We start from the raw sequence: 23296 nt of genomic DNA on the forward strand, positions 1-23296 counted from the left end.
CTGCCAGTATTGGCAAGTCCATTTTACATATGCTCCAGGATATATGGGAATAATGCAAATCCTACATTCCTTAGAACAACGGTGGCAACAATATACTTACAACTTACATTTGTTCGTAACTGAAGTAAAATTGAGATCCCCTACCCTTGACAGTTTGGCCTTATTCACTGAGTTTTGAGTAGGTATTAAATCCAATGCCTACTGCTTCATATAAATCAGTAGTCGTTTGCTGCTCTGACAAGTACAACTAAACTCTGGTCTTCAGTGGACGTACATTTTATCAAATATTTCCACTTTCACTTATTATATTATCAAATTTTTCACTTTGCACTTTTAAAGCATTCTCATTGGTAAAAATAATAATAATAATAATAATTTACATGGATACACAATCATACTAGAAAATACTTATTTTTTTCAGAATGCTCTGGGATGTCTTTATCCAATCTGAATCTTTTATTAAGCTATTTCTTACAGACAGTGTTTGGAGATGCACACTTCAGTGTCAGAGAACATTTCTACTAACTCACATTGCTGTGAATGCCTACAGCTAACTAGCTCATATGCAGGACTGGTGTCACTCTGTAAGCTTTCTCATCCTCGTACATCCTGTATCTGGCAGTGTTCAGTTCAGAGAAAACTAGTCTCAATTATAAAGTCTGAACAACTAAGACTGTTGGTAAGAACAGAGCTGCTGCACAGAGCACAGGAAAGGATAATTTGATTTCTCTTGAGAAAGCTCTAGGAATAAACTCTAAAATGCTACAAACAAGTTGCATTTCTCCATACTGCTTGGGGAGAAACGAAGAACACAAACCCAAAAATGCTTGAGGAAATTCTCTAGCTTGAAGAAAAGATATATCACCTTCTGAGCATGGTAAGGATATCTGTCATGCTGCGCACACGTTTCAGTAAGCTGTCCAACTTGTGTGGTTCTTCCTTTAGGAACCTCACGGCTTCTACCTCAATGCGGAGAATTGCACGCATTTTATTCTGCAGCGTCGGGAACTCTCCTGCAAAGACAACAACCGTGAAGCTGAAGAGGAAATCATAAAAGCCTCGAGGAAAGACAGATGACAGGGTGACAGTTGAACAGTGGAGTGTCAGCCTCTCTCCAGGGGCCGTGCAACAAGCCTTATCATAACTCTAAATATGTTGCAAGTGAAAGATTATGCCCTCAGATTAAAGGCAAAAGTGTTCTCACCTACTATGGTCAAAAGAAAAAAATCAAAACAAAAAAGCATAACTAGATACCTTTAAGGGTGGCAACAGCTTCTCCCACTTGACGCAGAAGAAAGGCTCCATCTTCAACATCTTTCAGTGTAACCGTCTTGCTGGAAGCAGTGGAGTCCCTCTTCAGGTCTTCAACAAATCCCTCTAGCTCACTGGCAAAACAAAAAAGTGGACATGAAATTTAAGCAGGACATTATAATCAAGTATATGTAAACGAATGGACTAAACTAAATCAGAAATCTCAACTGTGGCATCTTTAAATATGATACTCCAGGATGAAAAAAACCAGCAAGGCACCATGACGAGACAGGAGACTCCTGGATGCTCATGCCCAAAGCACAGGCACCTGTAACTTGCCCAAATTATAGAATCATGGAATCACAGAATGGGTTGGGTTGGAAGGGACCCAAGGATCATCAAGTTCCAACCACCTGATAAAATGATTGACTTTTCTAATGCTGCACATGTGCAGAGCCGCTGCGCTACACAGGGGCAATGGAGTAATGAAACATATCCAACAGCCAGTCCCCTGTGAACACAAATCCTAGCAGAAGGCCACATACATGCTATATTGTGACATCCAGTACTGGTTTGCACTTTATATTTTCTCGCAGCTGATGACACGCAAAGGAAGGCACAACAGTGAAGTGACAACCAAAAAACTGGCACTCATGATCTCCTGACACAGGCCTGTTTTGCAGCCTGTTCCTGCCAGGCAGGATACAGCGTCCTGTTTCCACAAATAGCCAGGATGAAACAGCGAGTGTGCATTGTCTGCAGCTCTTGGTCAGCATTAGTTAATTCAAACTAATTAATCACTCCAGATGTTTTTTTCCAATCAGGGATGTCCCATGCTTCCTCAGGCTCCATCTGGTGCTTCCTCTACATCTTTCGCAATGTCTTTTCCATTGCTTCCTCGTTTCACACGAATTTTCACTGTCATTCAAGCATTCAGACACATAAGCTGTATTTTTTGGGGGATGTGGAGCAGGGACACTTGTTTTCCTCCTGAGATTAAGACCAGATTGCTTTAGCTAGAGTTTCCACATTGAAAAGATCTCAAAAATAACTGAAGTATATTATACACAACTAGACAAAACCACAAGCAAACACTTCAAAAGAACATTTCTTGAAAACTGTCTCTAAAAGAAATCTGCCTCTATTGAGATACTCAATTCACTAACAGGAATATTCTGAGAAGCAGTTTAATCGCATGCTGGAGAACAATGCAAAGCAAACTCTGAACTGACAATCAGGTACCATTTTAACCTAATTCTGGACTTCATTTCTTGCAATCACTAAGGTCAAAACTTTGCCAGGTATGGTTTGATCATCTGCCATGAAGTAGCAGAAGACTGCCTACTATGGGTCTTGCATTTCCTTGTTATTTCCCTTGTGCCAGCACTGCCATGCAAATCCAGCAGAAAATTACTATTTTCAGCCAGGCCACTCCACATACCCATGTCAATGGATAAGGGGAGAGCAAGACGGGAGTGAGAGAGGAATAAATGTCCAGAAATGGGATAAGCAGGAGTAAAGCCACTGCAGCACCACTCTGAGTTAAGGTCATTAAAGTGGAAACATGGCCACAAAGAACAATAAATGACAATACAATTGCACCTTTCATGCACAGAGAAGCAGAAATAGTAACAGAATCTGAACTTAAAATGCACACAGAAAAGAATTAATTTCAATCCAAATATCTTAGAAACCACAAAACATTTCTGAATTAATAATCACAAGTTGCTTCTGAATGTGGGTGGAGATAACTGATGTTCTTCCCATTTTAAGATGACCTCTCCCAAATACTCTGCCTTGAAAAAGACAGGGAGAGTCCTGATATCCACTAGCACAAGCATACTTGCAGCAAACAACTGAAGGGACCACACGATGGCAGCAAGGGAACACTACTCACAATACTTTTCCAGCAGCAGAAGATTCAATAACGCAGGAGTCTGCTGTCCCTGTCTTTGCATCGCAATACAGAAGACTCCAGCTCCCAGAAGGAGCTGGAAAAAGAGGTAACTCACTCTCTATAGTGCAGTTTACAGTGGACGTTGCTGCCCTCCAAAATTGTTCCACACTCCTGCACCTTCTTCAATCTTCATGTCTTGATACAAAGCACTACTTTGGGAACCATAGGGTAAATCCACCCCTTCTTTGTACTTCAGCACTGGAAAAACACCTTTCTCTGGCATTTGCATCCCCCAGGAATAAAAAAAGACATCGACAAAAACTTTACTTTATTCACAGGTGGAAAGAAATGAGCAAACACAGAATAATGCTAGGATGTTTTGGTAGGCTTATGACTGTCAGAAATACAGGGATAAAGGAAAGACATTCAGCTAACTAGTAGGCAGTGTCTTTTTGTTTTGTTCTCTGAGTAGAAATAGATAAAAAAAACCCTTTAATTCCATACAGTGAACCTATCAAACATGACAACTGATTCCAATATAGCTCAGAAGATGCCATATTACACTGCTTCATCTTGTTAACATTGAGGGAAGAGAAACTTCATCCCTCGGGAGTCAAAGATTTAAACAGATGGAACAGTCTCCAGCATTTCTCTTCTGCAAACGGGAAAACAACTTGGTTTTACAGATTTGATTGTGCAAACCCAATTAACAAGCCATCACCTTAATACAGTTTCAGAAGGCTAATACTGATAAACACATCTATGTTTTACAGAGAAGGGACAAACTGTTACGCTGAGATCTTTCTTTAGGCAAAAAAGCATCAGAGGATCTGTCTCAGATTGTTAGTTTGTTTTGTAACCTGTTCACGAATACTGCAAAATGAGTAGCAACAAATCACCCAGACCAGATGGCATTTGCCCTGGAGTTCAAAAGCAACTCAAGGATGAAACAGTTGAACTATTAATGCTAGGCATCTTACTTCTTGATTAGAATTTCTTTGGCACTGGAGTAGTGGAAAGTGTCATAGATGATAAAAACAGAAATTTAAAAAGCGAGTGGGGTAATCTCTGCTGAGACTGACATCTTCAGGCTAATGTAATTGATAGATGCTATAAAAAAAGAATAAACAATAAAGAATTAGTGGACCCAGGGATAAATATATTGTGCTAATGTGACTTACAGAAAGAGCTTTCACAAATCCAGATGGTCATTTGAAGAAAACAGCAAAAATAGACACGACACAGCTCAAAAGAGTTTCAGCAAGATACCTGAATAAAAGCTTTTAAGAAAGAAAAGTTGCTGTGGGACAAGAAGGGAAATTCTCTCGTGGATATAGTACTGGAGATAAAGGGAAGGGATCCAATGAACAGCTTACTCAATGAATGGAGCTTACTGGTGGGTTCCATAGGGATCTGTGCTAGGGCTGGTGCTTTTCAACATATTATAAATGATTTAGAACAGAGGATGAATAGCATAGTCAAAAAACCTCCAACAGATACTAAATTACGCAGGGGAATGAAAATGAAAATTGACTGCAAAGTGCTGCAGATGTCTTAATGCAGATCTGAATTTAACTGACCAGGGAAAAAAAATCCAAACACTCAGTTTACATCTAGTAAATGTAAGGTAATGCTCACATGAAGAAGAAAAATAAACAAAAACAAACACAGAAAAAAAATCAGAAACCCCAAAAACCTCCCAAAATCTAAATTTTTATACACAGTTATGGACACTGAACTGATAATCAGCCCTCGTAAGTGTGACACTGGGTTTGTAATGGAACACCAGAGCAGGGAGACAATCCCCATGTCACTGCATGAAGTCCTCCTGCAGCCGCATTCGTACAACTGCAGCAGGGCTTTCCTCTTTCCCCAACCCCATCTCACGAATGTACAGCAGAGTTAGAAAGGCTACAGAAAAGAAAAGAGAATGATGAAATGTACAGAATAGCTTCTACTAACTTCTACTAACTTCTACTAACTAGACCAGGACTTTTCAGGCTGGAAAAGCCATGATCGCAGAAAAGGAGTGGGGAATCTCCAACATTATGACTAGAATTAGTGAATATTCTGCCTTGCATAATTTAAGAGTTTGAGGATTGATTGACACATAAGAGATTTTAAAAAGTGAAAGAGGTTCATTACAGTATTCCTCCAACTTGAAAAATATACACAGCAAAATGCACATAAATTTATAAAAATGCATACTTTCATGAAAGGTAAACAATGCACAGAGATTTAGATATGAAGGTGCCATCTCATTTGAAAAATCTCTGAGCTACAAAGTCACTGAAATGAAGGAGATGCACTCTGAGCACGTTGCTCAGTGTTGTTCTTACACTACTTAAGCATTTGCTACTACTGGCTCTCTGAGTATGGCTATTCTTACAAGGAAATCCAAACTTATAATCAAAATCTATCAGGCACATCAGAGATGGATATAATGTAAATACTCTGCTTGTAACAACCTGTCTATTAAAGTGCTTATAATAACCTACAACATAATAAACCACTAATAACTGTAACGTGTTCCTTACCACAGAAATACTTTATTGGGCAATATGTCACAATGTCACAATTTGCCCTTGGTCTGATCAATTTTAAGGCTAGCATCTGCAACCCAGAAAGAATAATATATGACATTTCTAATGTTGGCTGAAAAGACTGGATAGTAAAAACTTGTTCAGTTAATTCTGAGTATATATTTCCCTGTTACAAGTGGGTACAAACTGTATGTTTAACAGTGTTCCTTGGTTACCCTGGTTTTCATTATATATCTCTGAACTGTAATCCTGCTACAACTGACACACATGGACACAATTCTGTATGTTTTATGTAGAGCTGCTCAACAGAAAACTTGTACTGAGGTGTATATTGACATCTGTGCTGTTTACAACATGAAACCAGCAATATTTTTTAATTTTAATTTTCCAGTGATAATCTTCAGGCTTGCAGAAGAAAAGTTTTTAAGCTGAGATTTAAGAGACAAAAAGAACATTCCCTTTATTTCTTTAGATGGAGCTTGTAGAACATCAAATACACTTTTGCACGTATTGCCTGAGTCCTTATGCTCTATCTTGCATGAACTCAGTCAACTGATTTAGATCTATGATGCAGAAAAGGTCAAGAGGGCAACAACTGTTGAACTTCAAGCATTGTTATCAGATGTGCTTTTCTTTCTGAGCACTGATTCTGCAAGCCTGCAAATACATGATGAAGAAATTTCACTGGGCATAAAGAAAAACAAATGTATGATTTTATATTTGTTTCCAACACATCTCCAAAAAGATTAAGCTAACATTTAAATCTTATGAATGAGTTAAGACACATTCCTGTAACATTAGCAAATGAATGATACCTTCCCATTCAATGTTGCTTAGCTGCACAGTAAATTGGCATAGCACAATGTGCACTTACTTCACAAGGATGCTGCCCCTTGATAACTGAGCTAAAGTAGCACAGAAGCAGTGGAGACTTTGTAAACACTGATAAAAAGCCATACTGCAATCAAAGCAGTATCCTAAATGAGCAGCTGTAACTACTAACAACACTGCACTTGACCTCACGAAGAATCCATTTTATGAGGCAATCCTATAAACAACTATCACACAAATGTTTGTGGTTTTTTTCCACAGACAGCAAACAATCTAGAAACTAAGCAATGAGATGAACGAAGTGATGAACAGCAGGTGAGTTTCTTGGGACTGAAACACTATGTTAAGACTATAAACCTGCTACATATACCAACATGGACTACTGCCGCACACAACTTTTCTTCACAGAAAATATATATTCCCTCAGAAACATTCTACTTTGTCTTTATAGATGCACAATTTTTGTTACAGATCATACTCAACTGACATAACACCGATCAAAAGAAAGATTTACTTTCTTCAGCTGTCAATAACTGTACTCCTGTGGCTCTCCAGTTATCATTTCCAATGAAAGCAGACTATAAAGCTTCTTGGCATTATGGAGCCATTCATCTAGTGTGAACTACTATGAGAAATAATTATTTAAATAGTATTCTACAAATGAGAGCATTAGAACTAGTTAAACTGTTCGTTGATTTTAACCTCATCTTGCCTCCCAGCTCTGAACATGGACTGAAGCAAACAAATGGATTCAACCAGTCCTGCAGTCTTGGTATTCTTATAAAAAATCTTTACATAGAAAAAGAAAAAAAAAAAAAAGAAAAAAAAAAAACCCACATATTTTTAACTGCAGTTTACTATATGGAAATCCCAATGAGTAAGTTTTACTCTAAGAGTGAGTCTCAGATAGACAATGGCACTGCTAATTGCAATTAAACTTGAGTACCCTGTTTAGGACCTTTCCCTACCTTCCAAATGTAATAGCTGAAGTATTTACTATTGAAATCTGACTTTCATACTTGAAGCTCAGAAAGAGGGTGGTTATCAGTGGAGCAATGTCTAGTTGGATGCTAGCAACTAGCAGTATACCCCCGGAGATCAAAATGGCATCCAGTTCTATTTAATCTGTTTGTTTACGATCTGGATAATGGGGCTGAATGTAGCCTCAGAAAGTTTGTAGATGGCACAAAGCTGTGAGGAGTGTCTGGTAAGTCAGAGGGTCATGCTGCCATCCAGAGGAACCTAGATAGGCTCAAGAAATCTCAACAAGAAGAATCTCAAGAAATTTAACAATTGGAATTGCACCTGGAGAGAAAATGTCTAGCACCAGGATGTGCTGGGGTCATCCAGCTGGAGTAGCCTGGCAGAAAAAGCTCTCTGGAGGTGTTAAGGAAAAGGTAGATTTCACACTGAGTGATGTGGTCTAGCAGGCATGGTGGCAGTGGCTTGATAGTTGGACAGTGTGATCACAGTGGCCTTTTCCAACCTTAATGATTCTATGAGCCAGCAATATGCTCTTGCTGCAAAGAAGGCTCATGGTATTTTTGGCTGCATTAAGCAAAGTGTTTCCAGCAGTCAGCAATGGTGATCCTTCCCCTCTACTTAGCATTGGTGACACTTTACCTGGAGTGCTGTGTCCATTTCTGGGCCACTCAATACAAGACAGACATGGACATACTGAGAAGAGCCCAACAAAGGACAACAAAGATGAAGAAGGGACTGAGCTGTCTTTCTTATGAGAAAAGGCTTAGAGAACTGGGACATTTTAGCCAACAGAAGAGAAGGCTCAAGGGGATTTTATCAGTGTGTATAAATAACTAAAAAGAGAGAACAAAGAAAACAGCTCAGTTACTTTCTAAGGTGCTAGTACCAGTGCAATGGGCGATGGGCACAAAATGAAGCCCTTCTTTATAGTGAGGGTGACCAAACACTGGTTTACCAGAGAGGTGGTGGAGCATCCTTCTTAGAGGGCTTCCAAACTGACTGGATGTGGCCCTAGACACCTTGCTCTGAGTGGCCCTGCTCAAACAGGGGTTAGACTAGGTGGCTCTTTCCTGCATCAGCCATGCTATGAAAGCTAATCATTACCTTCTTTTGCATCCATTTGTTCTTAACAGAATTCTTCCCTGTTTCCCTAAAATGCTATATGTAAAGCAGAAGAGGAAAGCTAGGGTAGGGGGAGTCTTTCTGAAGATGCAGGTGATCTTGTTCCTTACAGACATCTGTTTCCTTATAGGTAAATTCTGAAGTGGTTGATACTCTTCATGCTGGTAGGACTTGCCCAGTGAGCTGTGCTAAGCAAGACTCCTACTCAGGGACCAGTGATTTGTACAAAACAGACCTGGTTCTACAGACAATATGAGACAAGGAAACATAGCTAAAAGAGCATGCATAGACCCAGTTTCGTTGAAGACAGTGGTGAAAAAGAATACTTCTGGACAAAAACAAAAACAAAAAACAACAGTGAAATGCAACAAATTCTAAGAGTTTTCTCAACCCACCATAATTTCTTTACGATCTTTTCTTCCTCGCTGAGGTATTTCTGCCTTTCTTGTTCCACCAGGTTGCGCTGTCGCTGCACAGGATCTTCAAGCCTCTTCACCGTTTCAAACATTTTGCCACTGATTTCCAGCTCTGCTTTCTTCACCATTGCCCTCAGCATCTCCTGGTTCTGCAGCTGTTGCACAAAAGAAATCAACTTCAATTTCTCCTGCTTGACTGACATCCCTGGCAACAGAATACATTGCAGAACTCAGAAATAGGTTGGAATAAACACGGCTTTACAGCTAGAGTGACTTTTTACCTTCTTCTTTCCCTCTTCATCTTTACCTATAGACATTATTTCATGAGGAAATGGTAGAGGTGAGAAAAACCCACATTCACTTAGCTTCTAAAGTGCTTATCTAACTTCTAGTTGTCAGCTGGTGAACAAAAGATGCTGGGTTCAATAAATCACCTTCAGAGTGTAACTTCTGTAGGGACTGCATCCCCTTTATAAGGCTCAGTCCAGCATGAACCAAGTATTAATCACGCCTCACCAGAATGCTGGAAGCCTGACTTCCACTTTGTGCATCTCTCTTATGCTTATGTATTGTACCACATATGTATGCCTACTGGATAGCTACACACATCGATGGTGGAGCTGGAATGCATTGTCATTCTCAGAACAGAATATTTCACTCTCAAGTGGCAGAGAAAGGATTGTATCATCCAGTGTAATTTGGTGACATACTCACCTGTGAAATAAAAAACCTCTCTCAGCCACCAAAATAACCTTTTAAAATAGGCCAATTTTCTGAAAGCTGGCCATTCACACTTCTTTCTCAAGAGATCTACATCTTACATTCTCATTCTCTCTTACATTCATGTTAAGTATCTAGAACATTTTTTTAAACTGATATTGTTTGCAGAACAAAACAAAACTAAGAAAACAAACTAGACTGTACTGTGTGGATAGCCCTAGTGCAGCTACACTCAGCACTCACACAAATTAAGTCTTCTTTATAAGTCCTTAAGTCTTTTATGTAAATCGCAAGTTCGCACAAAGCAGTAAGTAGGGTTCCATCTAGTCACAACTTCAGGATGCAGGCAAACAAAACAACTCTGTCAGCCTAGCAGCAATGTCATTCTGTAAGATTTTAAAAAACACCTTGGGATACCAAATTCCATTTTTAAAGCTAGCCATCAATCCTACAACTGCCTTCTAGATATTTCAGCTCAACAGGCAAACATGAAAAGAAAAAATACTGCTTAATAGGAAGAATCACAAAAATGGGTTACATACAAGGCAGTACAAGGCAGCAAGACTTCTCCTGAAGTTAAGAGAATTCCTGGGAAGCAGAGGAACAAAAGTCTCTGTCAGATCGTTCTTTCCAATCAGTTCATGAATTAGAGGAGCAAACTCAGTTTTCTTCTCTGAACTTTTCAGTCATTATGCCTGACTGCCTTCTCCAGTGACACAACTATGATGAGACAGAGGGTAACACTTCACTGAGAGTGTTCAGAGGAGACTGGGCTGTGATAAGCAGGAGTTGTAAGCTCAAAACTCAGCCTAAGATAAGCGTAAGCAGTAAGGGGAAAAAATGAGGCTGGAAAATATGTGAAACAGTACAGATTTATAAACATTGTTAGCTGCTTTGTACTAGACAGGATTCTTTTGAAGACAGACCATGTACACTTTTTCCTTACCTCAGGATTAGTGTTCGGATTTAATATATTAAAATCACAGTGAGATCAGGACAGCTATCTGAAAGAAACATTACTTTCACTGTGTTATATTTTCAAGAATTAAACACAAATAAATTAATAAATGAGAGAATGAGCATGTAAAGCTTCATCCATACTGTTTATTCACAGCTCATTAAAAAGTGGGGAAATCTGACACGGAAATGTGAAACAACTTATCTGAGGTCAAGAAGAAGTTCCATAGTCAAACTTGAGCCTCAGGTGTATAGAATTTCAGACCTCCATGTTCCTCAGCTGTGTGATTCCCAGCATACCAAAATGGGGTCTGTGTGCTTGAGTGGGTGTGTGCAATAGTAAACATGCTTATTTAATACGTTCATTATGAGGTTGTATATTTATTACAGTGACATTTACAACTAAGGCATTTGTCACTTCAATTTATCTAGTTCCTGAGTAGCAGGGGAAAGTTTCATTCATTTTATAAAAGTTCATCCATTTCTGACAACAAGATTAGGGAATAAAAATGTAACTCATCAATATTTCAAATAGCAAGTATGTTCAGGACCTCCTAAACTTAGGGTTTGAGGGAGCTCTTGAAGTTTGGGAAATGATTCATCTTTGTGTCAAAAAGATGTTTCAGCCATTCCTATGAAAATTCAACCAACACCTACCTACTTCTGACAAACCTAGGTTTCTTCATGCTTACAGTGACAGAAGATGAGGAGAGGGAGGTAAAGATGGGTGCAGGTAGAGAAAAGAAGGAATCAAGGGAAACCAGTAACCAGGGGTTTAAGCAGGGTAGAGTGATCAGCCAAAGGGCAACAAAAGGCAGAGGGAGCAGGAGTAGAGGGAAAGAGCTGTCGGTAAGGAAGACAAGGCAGTCTCTGGCCACGTTAGCATATTTCCCTGCACAGTTTGGAACTGATTTTGACTCCTAGTTTCCTCACAAATACTCCAGGATTGAAAATAACCTGATAACCAGCCTAGTTCACTTAAAAAAAATTCTTATTCATGAGACAGCTAACTGGAAAACAAGCTATCAATTCATAGCCCTGCTTCTCATTACACAGCAGGGATGCCCTCTCCAGCAGGAGCATACAAGGTCCTGATGGGAGAGGCTTCTAGGCCACCCACCTCCCAGACACACAGCGCACATCCACAAACAGGGACTGACTTCCTGCAGCTCAGGGTCTCTGAGAATCTTATTATCTAATTCCTAAAGTTTGCAACCATGCATAGATTAAATCTAGTCTCACCAATTCTATAATGCAGTTCAAAACATAATTGAATGTCTAATTCGAAGCTACACTTGTGAGATTATTTGAGTATCATGTACCATTTATGACAGTATTATTATTACATTTTCTATCCTTTTGGCAGCACTCATTTCCCTGCAAGTGATACATTTACTGAGGGAAAAGCAAGCACGCATGCACATTTCTAAAGCTGAATCTTAATCAGATCTAACTGCTTCCCCTTCAAATGTCTTCAATTAAAGAACGGTAGGAACAGACATAAATTTTAAAGTACAGACAAGCTAATGATAATATACCATGAACACATACTCTAAAGGCTTGCTTCAAACCTGCCACTAAAGGCTGTCATCACCTAGGAGTACAGAACTACCCCACTGCACTCATTACATGACACAGTCTTTCCAACAAGTACATACAGAACACAGGCAATGAGGAAAACATCTCATCATCATGAAACTAGGCTTCCTTGAGTATCTCTGAGAATCAGAGTGCTTAAAGAAGATACTAGTGGACTAGCAAGATGGTATCTAACATCTTACAACTGCTGTATACAAATTTCATTGCTTTAGGAATCTCTGGTGAAAATCCAACTATAGGGTGAAGCAGTCAAAACCTGTTGGTTGCATCTGCTAACATACACACTTAACTGCTGTGTGAATCCATTCATCTGGATCAGTTCCTGCTGAAAATGTTTTAAAGATGATTTTGCCATAACAGACAAAGCATATGTGAATGGATGGGTCCTTTCCATCACGTGTCCCTCTGATTCTATTTAAAGCACATGAATAAAAATTTGCAATGATACCATCAATTCAAAACTGAACCAGAGACAGTATTAAATATAGTTTTATGTCCTGTTCTTGCTTCTTAGCTATCCTGCCAACTTTTGTGCCTGTGCAATCATCTTTTCCAGTTCTTTGTAAGTGTTTCTTTTAGACTGTCACTGGATGAAAATTTCACACAAACAGGAATAAACTGACTGACAACCCAAAAGAAACAAATACGAAGTACTGCCAAAGACAATATGCACGTAACTTGGAAAAAACAAAAAAAATACTTTTTCCCTTTTATGAAGAAATTGAGCACAATTTTCTTTCCATCAAAGTGTGATATTTTAATACTCTTTAGTTTAAAACTAACTATTCCATTTGCTGCTTCACAAGCTGTGAACTCTTGTACAAAATACTTCCACCATTTCAGGAACATTACAAAAACAATCTCAGTCTCATGAATGTAATTTCTATGTCAGATGCGCGAACTTCCCTTAAGCTACAAGCTCTTGCATCCAACTATCACAAATTTGCCCACATACTTTTGGCATAAGGTACCCACAATTGCTATCATTTTAGAAATAAGGGAAGTCAGCTGGATTTAATGAGACCACTTTGGATTTATCCCTTTTTGTTCCCTACTCTAGACTTCATTGGCAGTGATCATTTGCTCAGATAGTTCAAGTTTCTTTGCTCCAACGTATCCTAACAAAAGCAAGGTACATAAGCAAGGATACTGCCCTGGGCAGGGCCATGGAAACAAGCTGCAGCTGGGGAAATGCCACCTCCTTGGCAGGTAGGCCCTATGAGAATAGTACTTTCACTGCAACCAGTGCAACACTTGCAGTCTCGATCCTATTTTGCAATGCCAAATAGCAAGTGCAGCTGGTGGTCATTTGGCAGTGAGTTATGGAAGGGCAGAGGAGTTGCAGTAGCCTGAAGCACAAATAAGCAACAATGTCCACTCATATATAATGTGTAAGGGTAGAGATCCCAAGGAAGTCAGCTGTACTGAAAAAGTAAAATCATGGGAGCTGTGTGACAGGTGGAGGTCACCTACTTGACTCAACTGCTTGCCCCAAACACCTTCTAACATCTCTTCATCACCAGCAAATTGAAGATAGGAACTTGCAACAGGACCTTCTCTCTCAGTTACATTTTCTTCATTCTGATGTTTATTCGTTTCACCTTTATGCTCCCTTGCCCCATGGCCGGTTCAAACTCAATTTCTTTTTGTTAAAAAATTGGAATCATAATTGATGAATCATTCTGAATCATATTGTTATTATATCATATTATTATTATTCTGCTCTAAAATTCATCAGCAAATCAAAGGAGATGGACACAGAACCATTCCTATATTCAAAACCTCCCTAGTAGGGACATCAGTAGCTGCAGCCCTACAATACCAAACATGTGATGTCATTTTCCGACAAGGAAGACTGGCAGAGTATTGACGTTTTCCTCATTGTACACTTTGTCTTGTAAGACATTGCTTTAGCTCTTCTTACATCTTCTGAGACAATGCACAGTGTTTTTCAGTTTCTAATTAAGCGAAGGTACAGCTGCATACATTTGTTTTCACAGTGTCTGAGATGAGCAGCACATATTTATGTTGGTAGCATGACTATGTATATCAACAGACAGTTTTGGTTAACTCTTCGTTGTTATTATCTTTTCTTGTAGGTTCTCAAGTCTTGACGTGTGTTAGGAAGGTACTGGCAAAAATGTGAGTTTAAGTATGGCACAACAAACCTCTGCAGTAACTTTTGAAATCATCCTTTCCCCTAGCTGCTTGAGTTAGTTATTATTCTGCATTCTGTAAATACAGGGCTCAAACTCTGGCTTAATGCATACCTACTGATCCTCAGCTACATTTGCGTTTCCTTACATCAAAGTTGTTTATTCAGAAACTTAAAAGCTGTCTCAACTATAAACAGTATGGATCAGGAACGTGGCTCTTCCAACATGTTTATACAGCACATAGCATAGCAGAGTCCAAATTGTAATCACAGACTTAATATTATTATAACGTAATAGCCACTTTAATGTCTAGTGTCATTCAACAAAGCTAGAAATCAAGTTATTTCACTGTATCTGAGAAGCAACAGTTACCCTCAGCTACTTCTCATACCTCTAGGATTATTCGAGTAGCACATACTGGCGCAGTAATGCTTTTGTGTCTGGGCTACTTGGGACTCTGCTTTTCTATACAGTTCTACTTCAAATCACATGTGTACTAAGGGAGAGAGAGTAAGAAAGAAAAAGAAAGGTGTGTACTGAACACCCACTTTCCCTAATCATACCTGTAGCTGCTTCATATGATGCAGCTGCAGTCGTAGATCTGACACATTGCGTTTCATACCATGCAGGTTGACTTGCATAGACGGGGTTCCAGCAGGATGATGAATGACAGCTGACTCCACTGTTGCCAATGTGTTCTTCCCCCCAGATAAGTTAGCAGCACCTGCAAGTAAGCAGCAGCAAGAAGTTGAGCTCACCAGCAGGGAAAGTGCAAACATGGTTTTTCTCTCTACACTGAATCCACATGCAATTCACACAGAGGGACAAGAGAAGAAAATCACAGCTGTGAATGAGAGGACTGGCATCTTACCATTCAGTAAAATGCTGAGGAGAGACTATAAAATATCTGAATGTATCTGTGCTGGAACCTCAACCATATCAGAGTATTGCACTATGACAAAACTGCTTCCTACCACAAACAGTTGAGATAGGAAAATTAGCTGTAAATGCAGATTATACTGAACAGCAGCAAATTCAATTGGTGCTGCAAGTAGCTTTGGGACTGTCTTCTCTGGAGCCTTTTTGGAGCAACTTGATGCAAATTCGCAGGAGTCCTGGACTGTGATTGATTATCACTGGAAAGAGATTCAAACTGCCAAGCATGGGGAAAAGGTTTCTATATAGCTCTGCTGCTTAAAGTACGATTGCATTATTTCTATCAACTGTCTTCTACAGCAAAGGTATAAAACCAAGAGAAAAGGATGAAATAATAGCATGGTAGAGAACTGCTCTCCAATCAATTTGCAGCCTACTACTCCCCCTTAGACAGTTTTTTATTCAGCACTGCATTTACAAGGTAATACAGCATATAACAAGCAAGCCAAGTCATCACAAGAGTTTCCTCATTAAGTAATGCTGTTCCTCTACACAGCATCAATATCAAGCTTGTTCTTTTAAGTCTCAAATACCTGGGAAGAAGCTTTATTTACAGGCTAAATACCAGCTCATCAGCGAGAAGTCATGTTACAACTGTCTTTTGGTAATACCCACTTAAATGCTCCATATTCTTCAAACTGTCTTTCTAATGTGTCCCTTCTCCTCCCCACTGCTAAGAGGCAAAATAACAGACTAATAGTAGGACTCACTCCTTTTTTCTATGCCCAACACTATGCAGCACTGCACAGCCACTGATCGACAGTGTCATCTTGTCTCTCAAGCTCACATGACAGTATGGCTGCAGCTCCCCAAACTTCTATGCCATGTCATCATCCCCCTTGCACCTTCTTCCTTCTCTATGATTAAAACCAAACATCTGAGAAAACTGATAAATAGCTGATAAATAACAACTGTGCACAGGGACCTTGGTCAGAATTTACTCCCACAAACACACACTCTACCAGATTCAGCAAAATCAAGCCAAAAGTAGTGTTGTGAGCTTTTCTTTGCCTGTCAGAAGCAACTTTTCAGTGCAAAGAAGGTCATGACACATTTTTCTGCCTAGTAAGAGCATGGAACCAAGAGTGGTCAGCCTCACCTCCATTCATCTCTAGTAATCAACAAATAAAATCTCCAACTGTGCCCGGGTGGGTACTGCTCAGCATAACAACATATTGTTATTATTTTGCCAACATGTGGATACCTCAAAATTCATCTGAGGAGAGGCATTTTTGAAGGAGGGAATTTAAACCAGGTTTCAGAAAGTCAGAAGAATCATGTTTCTTGCTTTAATTACATTTGCAAATCTTGTCAGAAAAAGGACAGGTTGCACACGTGCTGTATATGGGGTGCCACGCCATGGTTTCCAAAGATGTGCTTTAACAAAAAGCTGGCCCTTGTAATGCTATACTCCACCTAAATGTGCTCCAGCCAGACCTTCTCAGTGCTTCAACCATGGCACTCTTCATGTTAGTGATGAGCAAATTGCTCTGCATTTTGCCATACTTCCTTATGATTCAGTGCTCTCTTGACTTTCAAAGAGCTGCTTAACAGAAAGCAGCCCTTAAGAAATAAGCACTGCTTGTTCACTGCCACTCTGTACCCACTCAATGCTTCAATCTAATATATGCCAATACTTACCTGTCTACACGTACACTGCATTTTTTCCTACACTTAAGCATGTATCTTCCTCCCACATGTACTGGCTTTGCACTTTTAAAAGAAAAGGCTTTTTAGTTCATAAACCCTACAGACAGAAATCACCAGAGAGTCTGAAAAACGTGGATAAGCCTCCACGAGTTCTGATCCCTAGCCACAAATTCAAACTATTTTTGAAAGCGCAGCTACCTTTCTGCTATTCTTTGCCTCAAGAAAAAGCTCCAAAAGCTCAGCCCCCAACCCTGCGGCTATGCAGCCAAGGAATGAATCAGTCCCCTCCAGTCTCTCCCCACATGTTGGAACCCAGTCAATTCACATATTTTCACAGCATGGGGTGCCTGCTTTCCTTTTAGTATAGATGGACTGTGATCTGCTTCTGTAAACAATAAATGTATTCCACTCCCTACAAACCATCTCCCCTCCTTGCTACCCCAGCCACCTCTTCTTGTCATGATGCACCTCAGCTACCACCACAGCCCTGCTGCACGCTGTGCTCAGAGGCCACAAAGCACAACAAGGGACTCCTGAAGAACTGACACACAAAAACATCCGTACAACCAGAGGGCACAGGAGCAGAGTAAGGATCAGCGGTTGTTTTCTCTGAGATTCATATTTTCATCAAAAAGGAATAAAAGGACGGCTGAATGAGGGACTGCTTTGTCTAGGGAGCATAGCTCTCTTTTGGAAGTAGGCCCAGGCTGTAGCTTTGTGATTAGATGTACAGCCAGATGGGCTGAAGGGAAAGGAACAGCATTGGCTTGCATAGCTCTTTAAATAAACCCATGTTGGAGCTAGGTAAGGGAGGCTGGAAGTAAAAAAATCCTCTCAAATTCCCTAGTACTCTGGACAAAACATAAATGTTAACTTATTTTACAAAGGCCAATGAGCTAAGCTGCAAGTTATCTCCATTCTGAACGCACCAAGGAACTATGGTGCAGGAAAGAGAAAGATGTGCTATCTGCCCAGACTAAGGAAAGCAAGGAACAGAGCTGCCAGTCCCCAACATCTGACCTTTGCCATCATGCTGACACTGCTCTTCTTCCATTTTCCAGAATTTCTTTTTCTCTTGAAAATGCTAAGAGCAGGTTAGAAAAAAGGCCATCAGAAGACATCAAGAAGTGTTTCTTCCCAAATTAAGCAAGCTGAGTGGTGCAGTTGACACGGTGGAAGGAAGGGATGCCATTCAGGGGGACCTCCACAGGCTAGAAAGGTGGGCCCAGATGAACCTGATGAGGTTCAACATGGCATAGTGCAGAGTTTTACACTTGGGCTAAAGGAATCCCAGGCATCCATACAGGCTGGAAGGAGCGGTCCTTGAGAGCAGCCCTGCAGAGAAGGACCTGCGGGTCCTGATGGATGAAAAACTTAACATGAGCCAGCAGTTGTGACCTTGCGGCTCGGAAAGCAAATGGTATCCTGGGCTCCATCAGAAGAGGGGTGGCCAGCAGGGACAGGGAGGTGATTGTCCCCCTCTACTCTGCTCTTGTGAGGCCCCATCTGGAGCACTGCGTCCAGGTCTGGAGCCCCCAGTACAGGAAGGACAGGGAGCTGTTGGAGAGGATCCAGAGCAGAGCCACGAAGATGATCAGAGGACTGGAGCACCTCCCCAACGAAGAAAGGCTGAGGGAGCTGGGCTCGTTCAGGCTGGAGAAAAGAAGTTTGTGGGGTGATCTCATTGCAGCCTTTCAATACCTAAAGGGAGCTTAGAAACAGAAGGGGAATCAACTCTTTGAAAGGGTTGATAACAGCAGGACAAGGGGAAATGGTTTTAAGTTGAGGGAGGGAAGATTTAGGTTGGATGTCAGGGGGAAGTTCTTTACAGAGGTGCTGGAACAGGCTGCCCAGAGAGGTCGTGGATGCCCCGTCCCTGGAGGTGTTCAAGGCCAGACTGGATGGGGCCCTGGGCAGCCTGGTCTAGTATTAAATGTGCAGGTTGATGGCCCTGCATGAGGCAGGGGGGTTGAAGATTCATGATCCTCGATGTCCCTTCCAACCCTGGCCATTCTGTGACTGTGATCATTTGGGGAGCCATGTGACAGTTACTCAGTCCTCTTATCATCCGGTTAGAATCCACTGAACAAACAGACAAATGCAACATTGAGGTTGCAACTTCATCATTATCAAGATGTTATGGTCAGACACCAAAGCAACCTCAAAAGAACAAACTGTTCTACAGATATCTGTGTACCACTTTATCTTGCTGATTCAGAATGAATTCAGGATCATGATATACCTGGATATGCTGACTGCATTCAAGAACTGGCATGATTACCTTTGAATGTGAGATAAGCAACCACATATGGACAATTTTTTAAATTCACAGATCATTACAAGAAGGGTTGTGCATATGAAAAATGCAAATAGATATGCACAAGAGAAGAAATTCTCTGACAAGCACAGGTCACAAATAGTGAGGAATCAAATATGGGCACTACATGGGTAATACTTCTCTCTGTTCCATCTCCTTCTCTTGATTTGTACTGGCAGTGCTAGCTGAGAAAGAAAGGCTCCTGAACCCTTTTCAGGAAGTACTGAAATCTCCTTCCTGTTCTTCCAACAGGGTAGCAAATGGCAAAGAACAACTGGTTTTGTTCATTTTTGTTTTCCAATCCAAGATATAACTGATATAAATTTAAACAGTTAATGCAGCATTTAATCTATCTTTCTTACTACTCAGTGAACAAAATATGGCAGAAAAGAGAGTGGGTGAGCATTTCCTAGAATATTTGTTAGTAATCTTACAATCTTTTTAGTAAGGCTTGGTTTTTTGGGTCACATGCTACTGAGCTGTTCCTAAATGAAGAATGCCTTGATTGCCATTCACCTTTGAAGAACTGAGAAAAGCTGTAAGGATTCAGTCATGAGATTTATCCAAACATGAACAGGAGAGACACAGCTAGAATGTGGAAGTCTACTGCTCTTTGAACTCACCTATTGTGAAAAAATTGAGCCTAAAGCAATAAAACATAAGAAAAGCAGACAGTTTTTATTACAGGCCCATTTATCCTAGTGGAAAATAGGTAAAATTTGTTTAAGCTCTAATATCTGAGGGTAAAGAATGCGGCTAAAGACTAGCAAAGCAAGAACACATTAAATACAACAGTGTAATATATATGAAATACCAAACGTAGCATTCACAATCTAGATACACAGAAGTATCTAAGATTTACAAATTTTGGTTTGTTTCCCTTCCCAAAATGAGCTAGTTCGCTATTTTTGCATGCATGTCTCCCATCACTGGAACACATACTATGAAATACAATGTTGGTTCAACATCGATGAACCAATTTTATCCTGCACAGATGTTTTATTGTTCAGGATGGGAAGTAATTCACATTTCTGCTTACCACTGCTCTAGAAAGGACTGCTCAATCAACATTTTATACCACTTTTTCTGGCAAATAGCCTTTGAAATTGCTAAAACTGGTATCTCAGTATGCAGCTGTCAACTGGAATTGTTGAAGTCAACTGTCTAATGGCTAATAAGGATTGGAGTGAATTGCAGAACAAAAAAGGAGCCTGCAAAAGTATGCTTCAGGTCCTTTTAAACCCAAGCATATTTACTTAAAGGAGAAACATTCTGTATATTTTGACAGGTTGCCTGTGTCTGACTTACTGTCTCTTGTTATACGTAATTTTGAAAGCAGGTACAAATGCAGAATATTCTATTATTTAGGATAGCAGTCCTCAGTATTAGCTGATAGGGCTGACAATGCCCAAGCAGTTAGCATGGTGAGCACACCTTGTTTCCCTTTCCACACTACAGTTTAATTTTCTGATTTTTTCTGTGGCTGTGTCATAATGGAAGGGCAGGGTTTAGGACACAGATGCTGGAGTTACAATGATACTCTGTGGTGCTGGATCCTTGCATGGCTACGTGTCCAGACCCACTGCCCTTTCTCTATCTTCCCGAGTGATCAGAATGGTATCTATTAAACTGAAAGCACAGAATTATATGTCTTGGGTTGGAAGGCACAATAATCTAGATTCAACTGTCTGGTTGCGAAATGGTAGCATCCTTACTTAGATGATGGGAATGGGCATGGCCGTATGACAGAGTCAGTGTTTCTGTCAGCACCTGGCAGATGCTGATCTCATGTTTTGACAGTAAATTAAACTGGTCACTCCTGCTTCCCATGCTAGGACATCTATTTATTATATGTAATTTTGCCATTTCAAGCACACACTTCCAGTTACACAACAAAGGAGTGAAGGCTCTTTGGGAATGACAGCATAAACTGGCTGCTAGTCAGATGAACCATGCTATTCTGTTGGACTGGATATGATCTACAGGCCAAAGAATCTCCACCCTTGCTTTCCGTGGTGTAGTCCTTCCAATGAATATCATTTAATTTCCCACTTCTTTCTGAGCAATTCATTCACATATGAACACATGAAAAGGAGAAGGTAGAAAGTGAACCTTTGGAGGCCACCTGGGCTAAATTCCTAATAAAAGCAGTGCTCACTTAGATCGGAACATCCACCCCAGTGCAGTGTATCTGCATATTCTGATTGTTGTATAGGTTATTTGCATGATATGTGGCCTATGCAAGTAGGAAATACTATAAATTTGCAGTGATTAATGACAAGGAAGAAGAGAAAAGGCTAAGAGCATTTTGCAGCTGTTTTAAAAAATGAAGGAATTTTCAATAAGTTGCCTCAAACTGATAAATTACAGCTTATTTCTTCACAGCCTCAAGTATTGCTCTCCCCAGTCAGGAGCCAACCAGAAGGGAAGAGTTGGAACCAGGCCAGAGAATGGCTTGGGAGCAAAGCTCCAGCTCCAGGACATTACCTTGCACTCTCTTACATTTGCTTGATAGTTTCCAGGTCTGGTTTGACTTCTGTTGGTTAGAAAGACATACTGCAATTCCAGATAAACAGGAATCCTGAACTTGAATTAACAGCTCCAGCAGAAAGGCTAGTTTAGTGCGTAACAGATTTGCTAGTAAATGCGTGTGGTTTGCTACCTGCTGCAGCACAGACCACCCTGTGGGAACAGCCTTATCAGGAAGTAGGGAACTGCCTTTATTTGCATTCAGTGCATGACAAAGGATGAAGAGGAGTCATATAAACACACACACACACACCCTGCAGACATCAAGAGCAGCAGCCCAAACACAAAGAGCTCCAGTCACATGGAGATCTTCTTTCACAACAGCATTAACTCCACCGTTTAAACACTTAGCAGCTCTCGAGTGGGAAGCTAAATTAAGACCAGATATTGTAGGCTTCGCCATAATCGACTTGCTCAGAACAATTTAGGAGCACGCTAATAATTAGTAACAGATCAATGTGGCTCCATTAGGGAAAGTACTATCTAGCTCACTGCTGAATTCCTCAGTGACATCACACACATACAATCCTACTGGTAAAATAACCTTAAAGTTCAGGTGTCAAAAATAGGAAATAAAAGCTTAGCTTTCTACACTGATTTAGATACATCTGGGGTCAGTGACAGATGTATATTATAGATGAGATTAATCACTAGAAAAATCGCCATATACAAAAAGCCTGTATCTTTTTTAAACCATTCACTGCAGGTGTGACTTTCATTCCAGCTCAAACTGTCGAAAAATTCATCTCTGAACAAAGATGTGATTGACTTCCATAGCCTAAACTTTAACTTTGCATCTGTCAGAGCAGCTAACAGAATGTAAGTAAAGTTGACATTTCTATAAGCTGGGATGCTAGTAAAGCTAGGGCTATTCATATGCTAGAATAATTTGTAAAGTAAAAAGGAATTATCTTACCTGTAGCATCAGCGCTGCTTTTGTTGGACACAATTTTCAACATCATCTTCTCACTGAGCAATAAAAAGAAAAATTATAAATTTAACTTACTAATAATAAAACTGGTGAGGCTTTTCATCAGTAAATTAAATGGCCTTGTTTTGCATACACATTTTTAATCTAAATCACCAGTAGCTTGTGAACGGTTGTTTTTTTTCTTTTCAATGAGTTTTAAGACAAGTTAAGCAAGGAATGGTATATAAACAGTAGAAAGCACAGAGATGTACCTACATTAATTCTTTTTTAACACAAAGAAGAGTAATGCAGTAATATCTATTTATTCTTTGGCATATTCTTCCTCTCTGCCTAGCATTCTCATGGGGATGGCAAAGATACTTTAAAAGATTCAGCGTTTTCTTACTATTACATTCAAATACTACTTTTGTTGATTGATTACTGAAATCATTAGAGAGAAACAGATTTAATGAATTCT

At 40.0% G+C, this 23296-nt stretch overlaps 1 protein-coding gene across 29 annotated transcripts in view; it reads right to left on the bottom strand.

Annotated features, from left to right (window-relative positions):
* Nucleotides 1-23296, bottom strand: part of KIAA1217 (KIAA1217 ortholog) — a 342938-nt gene that overhangs the window by 17467 nt on the left and 302175 nt on the right. For all 29 annotated transcript variants that reach the window (XR_008209409.1, XM_052695270.1, XM_052695291.1 and 26 more), the window contains 5 exons: nucleotides 22825-22877; nucleotides 15040-15200; nucleotides 9024-9199; nucleotides 1255-1385; nucleotides 866-1013 (listed from right to left, as the gene is read on the bottom strand). Coding sequence is in view for 28 of the 29 variants with exons in the window: in XM_052695270.1 (XP_052551230.1) it covers nucleotides 866-1013; nucleotides 1255-1385; nucleotides 9024-9199; nucleotides 15040-15200; nucleotides 22825-22877 (669 nt within the window). In the remaining variant the exon portion in view is untranslated. The remainder of the gene's footprint in view (nucleotides 1-865; nucleotides 1014-1254; nucleotides 1386-9023; nucleotides 9200-15039; nucleotides 15201-22824; nucleotides 22878-23296) is intronic.

This window comes from Tympanuchus pallidicinctus, unplaced genomic scaffold (genome assembly GCF_026119805.1).
Source record: "Tympanuchus pallidicinctus isolate F22 unplaced genomic scaffold, pur_lepc_1.0 scaffold3, whole genome shotgun sequence".
Classification (NCBI taxonomy): domain Eukaryota; kingdom Metazoa; phylum Chordata; class Aves; order Galliformes; family Phasianidae; genus Tympanuchus; species Tympanuchus pallidicinctus.